Source organism: Branchiostoma floridae, chromosome 4, assembly GCF_000003815.2.
Source record: "Branchiostoma floridae strain S238N-H82 chromosome 4, Bfl_VNyyK, whole genome shotgun sequence".
Lineage (NCBI taxonomy): Eukaryota > Metazoa > Chordata > Leptocardii > Amphioxiformes > Branchiostomatidae > Branchiostoma > Branchiostoma floridae.
In genome coordinates, this window is record NC_049982.1 from 22465911 (window position 1) to 22473181 (window position 7271).

General features: G+C 41.3%; 1 protein-coding gene across 1 annotated transcript in view; it reads left to right on the top strand.

The window, feature by feature from the left end:
* The first annotated feature begins 279 nt into the window (after window positions 1–279).
* Window positions 280–7271, top strand: part of LOC118413639 (tyrosine-protein kinase receptor torso-like) — a 59481-nt gene continuing 52489 nt past the window's right edge. Inside the window, exon 1 of the mRNA XM_035817165.1 lies at window positions 280–607. Coding sequence (XP_035673058.1) covers window positions 485–607 — 123 coding nt within the window. The 5' untranslated portion in view covers window positions 280–484. The remainder of the gene's footprint in view (window positions 608–7271) is intronic.

Below are 7271 nucleotides of genomic sequence, written 5' to 3' on the forward strand. Positions count from 1 at the left end.
CATATCGATCCCTCTGCCATACGTGGGTCATCACGCATACTGATAGTGTGACGAGCGTTCCCACCTTTTCTAGATCCCGCAGAATTCATTAATGCCGCCTTGGTTCGCGCTACCCATAGGGTATTCTCACACCACCCCCAACAGTTCCAATTACGATAGCTTCAACGTTCTACTCCCACACGCGGAATGGCTGGGGATCTACCGCGCCGACCAATCAGAAGAGACCTTCCTTAATAAGATTCCCCCGGCCTACACAGACGATCCAGTCGATATCCCACAACCGCCTCGCTAACGTCGTTAACACGTCAAACCACAACTCCGCAGACCATGCCATGCCTTGGAGCTGACCTCTGCGTTTGATACCGACGTACAAACTGTTGTATCTAGTCCTGCCTTCGACAGTTGCTGCGAGAAGGTGAGAAAGGTGGTTGACAAAACTAGTTCTGCGGGTAGGACTGGCAGATGTAGCTCTCGCGGCGTGAGGATGCCTCTCGTGGCAAAGGCGCTGTCCCTGGTGCTGATTCTCCCGGCGTGCTGCATCCTGGCTTTCTCCGACTACGACTTGGAGGTCCTGCGGGCCCAATGTGTCGCTAGATGCTATGAAAAGGTAAGAATTTGTCGCTTCCTAAGGGTGTGATTTTCCTGGCACAGTATATCATTGTCGCTGTCAATACCATTGCCACAGATGCGAGAGTATTTTACACCACAATCTGTGAAATATGTTCCAATCAGAGATGGATTTTACACGCAAGAATGAGGACAATCAATATCTGTCTTGGTATAAAACCAATAGGTTACGTCTAAATATAGTTCCCAAAGAGTGAATTGGTGAAAGAATTCCAAATGCCACGGCCAAGATAAAGAAAATGACCTTTACACAATTTAGAAACGGCTTGTTACCGCATGGCAGTAAAACTCAAATTGACAAGTGGCCTTTACGCATATTTACGCTGTCTTTATGCGAGACCTGCTGTGGTCAGCTACCTGTTGCATTGGATTGATGAGTTTGTAACGTGCCGTTATTTATGACACTACGCGCACAAGGCACCGAATTGGCGGGCTCATTTCGTCCATCTATTACCGTAAATGGAAGCTGTTTCGAATATAATAGATTTTGGCCACATATGAAACAATTGGCAAATCAATTTCCGGAAACAGAATGTAGTTTGCTGAATTTCTTTCTCATATGAATATTCACCGTTAACGACGAATGTCATTATTGGAAAGCAATACGGGGAGTAGCTTTCGTTCATCAGTATAAGAATAAAGCTAGAACTGTATGTAGAATTGCATGGGTCCACGGGTCGGCCTGTTATGTTGATAAGCCTACTAAATTCCTTCTAAAGAATTATCATGATTATTCATGGACACAAATATATGTTTCATCGATCCTCTCATAAAGATTACATAAGCTGGCCAAGACAGATGAGTCCGGATGAAAGTATCATCTGCTCAAAGGATCATATCTTTACGTCGGGAATCTGCTTCTATTGCTGCCGATCTGAAAAGCACAACAAAGAGGCTGTTGCTAAGTTCTTAAGACACAATCATTGTACTCTACTGGTTCTGTAAAAACGAGAAAATGTCTACAACAGGATGAAATACGAAGATTATTTTCGGACGTTTTCAGTCACGAGTACTAACATTCACTTGTTCTGCCAGTCCATTTTGGGGGCAATGAAGAATAGTTGATGATATATTATTCCGAATTGAAAATCATTTTGCGGTTTGCGATCTGTTGATCGGAGGTCTGTCATTTGGCTGATCGTCTGACATCTGTGATTGTTTCCTTCTCAGCATAAGGGCATTTCGGCGGATGTTCGAACTGAGAGCTAAACATTTCACAGTCAAGTGATTTCTATAGTCCTGACGTAGTTAAAATCATGCAGAAGTAAATGCCTTTAAGTACTGCTTTCCCGACATGCGACATAAAGTAGAGGTCTCCGGATGCTCACTGACACATCCAGCCATCATACGTCAATGGTAATAGAAAGGAACAAGGCTTTTTCGCTTGAAGTTAGCAGTTCCTGTTTTGCCGTCCATCAGCGTACTGCATTCTACCATATGGGTACAAGACACTTCGAATTCACGTGGTTCGTGAAAGTGCTGTTGCTATCATGAACTACTGTTGAAATAACTGCTTCAAAACGAACGCTAGAAATGGGCCACTACTTGCTCCATCTAGCTTGAATTTCGTCTTTTACAGGGGTGTCTTTATCAAAAAGCTTCTGTATGAATTTCATCTTTTACGGGGCTGTCTTTATCAAAAAGCTTCTGTATGAATTTCATCTTTTACGGGGCTGTCTTTATCAAAAAGCTTCTGTATGAAATTCATCTTTTACAGGAGTGTCTTTATCAAAAAGCTTCTGTATGTATATTAAAACCGTGTCTCTTGAGTTACGCTCTTACGTCAAACAGACTACACTGTACAATTGAGCACGCAAAGACCAGGAAACCAGACAATATATAGAGTCAAAGAGCTTTCTTTTATGAATTTGGGGACCCATGATCATTAGTTATAAGTGCAGAACACATGTGAGCAACGTCTATTGGAAATAATGGCCTAGATCAGTCAATCGATCATCCGCATGTTGATGCAAGGCAGCTGAAGGATGTTCTATTTTTGGTACAGGACTAATCTCCAAGCAGATCCTACGGTAGCATAAGATAGTATCAAAACCTGGTAGAGTAGCGTGTTTCGCTACCGGCCGCGGGGGAAATGTACACTCCTTGGCCAGTTTGGTACTATCTTATGCCATTGTAGGATCTGCTTGGAGATTAGCAAAGGACATCCAGTTGGCTCTGTCCCTCTAAGGATTTCAAGGCTTGGTCTTCCCATCTTCTTTTGGGATTTAGATGTTGCAAGGCACTGTCCGTTCTCTTTCGTAACACAAAAAGTGAGTGGCTCTGGATCCGGAAAGCAGTATCATTTATGTCCCTCACGACTGTTATGGAACAATGAATGAATGAAAGTCTACCTTTATACATTCATGCCTCAGGGCTAGGTACATTTGATTTATCTTAAAAAAATACAGGAAAGTATAAACATTAACATGATAGCAAAATGTGTTTTACTACTCGACTACTCGCCCCTTCTATGCAGCAACTGATAATTTTTTATATGCTTAATACAATGCAAATTCATCCTTTGCATTTAGATGTTTGAAGTGTGGAAATTTTACTTGATACAGTCGAAAATTGCGATTCTTTCGTTATAACACAGTCTACAATTGTAATATAAACCACCGTTCAACTTCTACTTGATTTATGTCACAATATCGGTAAAGTCTATGCTGTAGATGAGTGCAGTTGTGCCTTCCCATATCAGGGGACAATATATCGGTTCTTTACCTAGATTGGACGCGGCAGTTCCCAAAGCTGCTACAGCCAGGCGTCACAGCGTGGTGTTTTGACCCCTAATCCATTCTGACTGATTATCCTGTCCACCAGTAATAAGGAAAAATGTCCGCGTCCATCTATCAACGTGATTACCGAGATGGTCATTTCCAACAGGGCCGCACGTGTGATTAGATCTCCCCTCTCCGTGTGCAACACCACTAATCTGTTCGGTACGGAAGCCAGAATAAAAAGTCACTGGGAGAAATAGGCCGCAATAATACAGATAAAATTCATTGCAGACACGTGCACGAGGATAATTATGAATCAGTTAACCGATGAGAGTGGTCGAGATTCCGTGGCCCCGCCCACCGAGGAGTTTATAGTCTCCCCGAGGTGGCGGGACTGGTGTTATACACGGGAATCAACGCCAAGCCCATCGGTTAACTAGTGTAGCACATGTGGGGATTGATCAGGATGGTCACATGTGTATAGCATCCCTACTTTTCAGCCTTATAACACCACAGTTTTGCTTGATATCAACACACTTTTTACCTTATTTGCATGAAATAGCCTCACACTTGGATATATCCACAGAAAATTGGAGCTTCTCGTTGGCTGAGGGGATGTAGCCATGAGCTAAAATCACAGTGAGAAATATAATGATATAAGGTTATCCACGTGCTAGTTCTGTGGGATTTTGGGTAATAGAAATTTACCCACTTTTTGTGTACTATGTAGGTTTCTTGGTTTTGGTAGCATTGTGTTTTCATGTTCAGCAACAAGTGGGAAAGAAAGAATGTATGTTGGACACATTGGTCAAAAATTGGCCAATATCATGATACCGTTTGAGTAATTTGATGAGTAATATGGATTTGTGTCACATCTCTGCCTCGTCACTAAGCTTACAAAGGGGCCTAGCTGTTTATTCATATGTCTCCGTGTAGGTGGCAAGCACCTGAGGTAAGACGAATAAGAAAATGTTTATAAACTATACTTACCCAAGCAACTGGACATGATTTTTGACATTTCTGGTTGTCAGTGACACGTTAAACTTTTGCGTAACTGCTATTTGGATGTCTAGCATTCATCGACGTGAAACCTGTACTTGTAATACCTTGATTGAAGCATCAAGCACTTGTGATATGCACATGGAAAGAAAATAATTGGGCAGATAGCTCATTATTCAAATGGAATTCTGAGAATTGGGTTCACGCTACAAAAAGGATTGAACAGTTATTAGGCTCTATTCCTACCACATGTCTATTGTCCGTTCTGGCATGGTTGGTACTTTGATATAATGATTCTCTTTCATAAATCTGAAAAATAGTACAATAATGCTTTGCTCCTGTGTCGCTTATGTGACACAATTACCCATGTGTGCACTCAGCGAGACATCCAATCTCCAAAAACATGAATCAGTTCTAAATAGTCACATTAGAGGAGTTGTTTTGTATAATCAAACACACTCAAAACGTAAACCACGCTGATTCTCATGTAATTTGGGTCTTAATTGTAGCTCATTGTCGCACCTATTTCATAGAATGATAAAAAGATTAATTGTAACTTCGTGCCCGTTGGCTAATTGAAAATGAATCTTAGTTGCAGGGTACAACCGTGCAAGGGAAACAGATAATGGAAATTGATCTCTGTTGCTAGGCTGTAATGATATATGATTATGATAATGGTTACGTATCTACATTCATAAAGAGGGGGTTGACATAAAAACGGTGATGCGCGACAAAATGCATTTGACACAAAACAGAGGAGTTGCAAACCACAATTGAAATTTCTCACGGCAATCGCAAGCATTCAATCGACTGCAGGGCTCAGTTTCTACTTCGGGTGTACAACAGTGTAACAAATGTACCGGTGTCATTCGTTGCTTTAGGCATCTTTTTAAGAGCATTATAACTCGCTGTAAAGCAAAATATATGACTTTGCGAACCTTGCCAAATACAACAATAAAACCAATCGTGAAGTCCAACGTATGCGTCTGATGATATATCTCCATTTGTAGATTCATGACACAGGACTAATTGTAACTAAACAAGCAGAGATACGATAACATTAAAAACGTATACAAAATGTCTGGTCTATACAGCTATATAGGCACCTCTATGTGTTTCTACGTACGTTCTACGTACATGTACATTACTGGGTGTGTGTGTGGGGGGGGGGGTGATTACATGTCTTTGATGTCAGTGGGTAATGAAGAGTGGGTTTTGTGATTTGTGATAATGAGAAATCTAAGCAAACCTTGCAAAGGCACAAACATGCAGTGGTAGAAATATCTGTGTTGCACGACAACACAACATATCGAATTTTGCTTCGGATATTCTTCCCACGCCCCTAGGGTCTGATTAGCGTCTTAAGCAGGCAGACTTAAAGATATTGTTCTTCATGCTCAAGATCTTCACTTATATAACCAAATGAGCACCACTGGGAATAAGGTATACGTGAGTTGGAAGGTAAGAACTTATCGGTATATACCTATATGGCGAATTTCATATTGCGTGTCAAATCAGTTGCTGTTACATGAAAGCTTCAGGCTACAATAGTAATTGGAGATCGCACTTCTGATACTGCTGTCAACGTTTAAACACATGAGGTATATGTGCAGGCGAATGTGCAGATCAATTATTTGGCATATCCATCTAAAAAGTCTAGTTGAATGGTTTATATGTACCTTTGCAATAACACACATGTTTGTACTGAAATGCCAAACGATTGCGAAGTAATTGCAAATGGCATGGTCATGACTTTGTCTGACTTCATCCGTCAAGGGCATAGGGATTATGTAGACGTCAGCGACTTGCTGTGGATTTCGCTTTGGTGCTTGTGGTCTTACGTTCGTTACCTTGCTCGATTGTTACGTTGTTGAAACCACGGAAACAATCATCTAGAATGGCCGGCAACGAGCGGTCATCAACCCCAAAACTGTTGCTTCAAGGCTGATTGAATCACAGACAATAGCATACAGCAGAGTACCTTCAAAGATCAAGTTGCACATGAAAGAAATATCCGTTAAAAGCGGCCGCCACGCGGTACAAGAGAAGAAGACAAGGAAGGAATTTATTGTATTTGCTAAGGAAAAGGCAAACTTCATTTCAACAGTTTCCGGCATCTTTCTGTTCCGTGTCGTATAATTCTGGTGAAATGATACTAAGGTTCTTTTATAGATTGTACTCTCTATAGCCAGAGGCTGAATGGTTAATTCCATTCCATAATAGCTTAAAAACACGAAGGCTTAGTTTACGGTCTACTCGAGACAATGTAGTCCCCAGTGGCGCCGTACCCAAGCAGTTTGCTCAACGTTATATCAGCGGCAACAGATGCACAATTAAAAATACACATGTAGATCTAGATGGGAACGGGACCGTCTGATAAATAACCGATATGATGTAGGTGAAAAAATATGGTAACAAAATTTTAGCAATGTGATATAGAGGTACATACGATTGACATGTGAAAAAATACTTGAAATCTGATGATATCAGCAATAGTTAGGATGACAATTAACGTGTCGTATTTTCTGAGATCAGGGATGTCCCTGTAGCTCAACTGTTATCTGAGAGATCATCTCGGTTGCATCTCGGTAGGGCATCTCGGTTGCAAATTGGGACTGCGAGCACCGATCTTTCTGAAGTACGGGATCCTGTGTTCAACGTGGTGCCTCAAGCACGTTAAATCAAAATCTAGAGTTAGCTTTCAGACTAAAGTAGACACTTGCTCTATTGTTTTTTACACTGTTTGTACCCTTTCATGTTACCTGCAATTAGCCAACGGGCAAGAATTTGCAATCAACTTATATTTTAAAAGGGAAGGGCTAGCAAACCTTAGGCCTCCCTGTAAGAATATGCCTTGCTACAGAAACAGCAAGGAAACTTAATACCACCTACATGTGAACAGGAACAATTTCATGAGCTCTGACG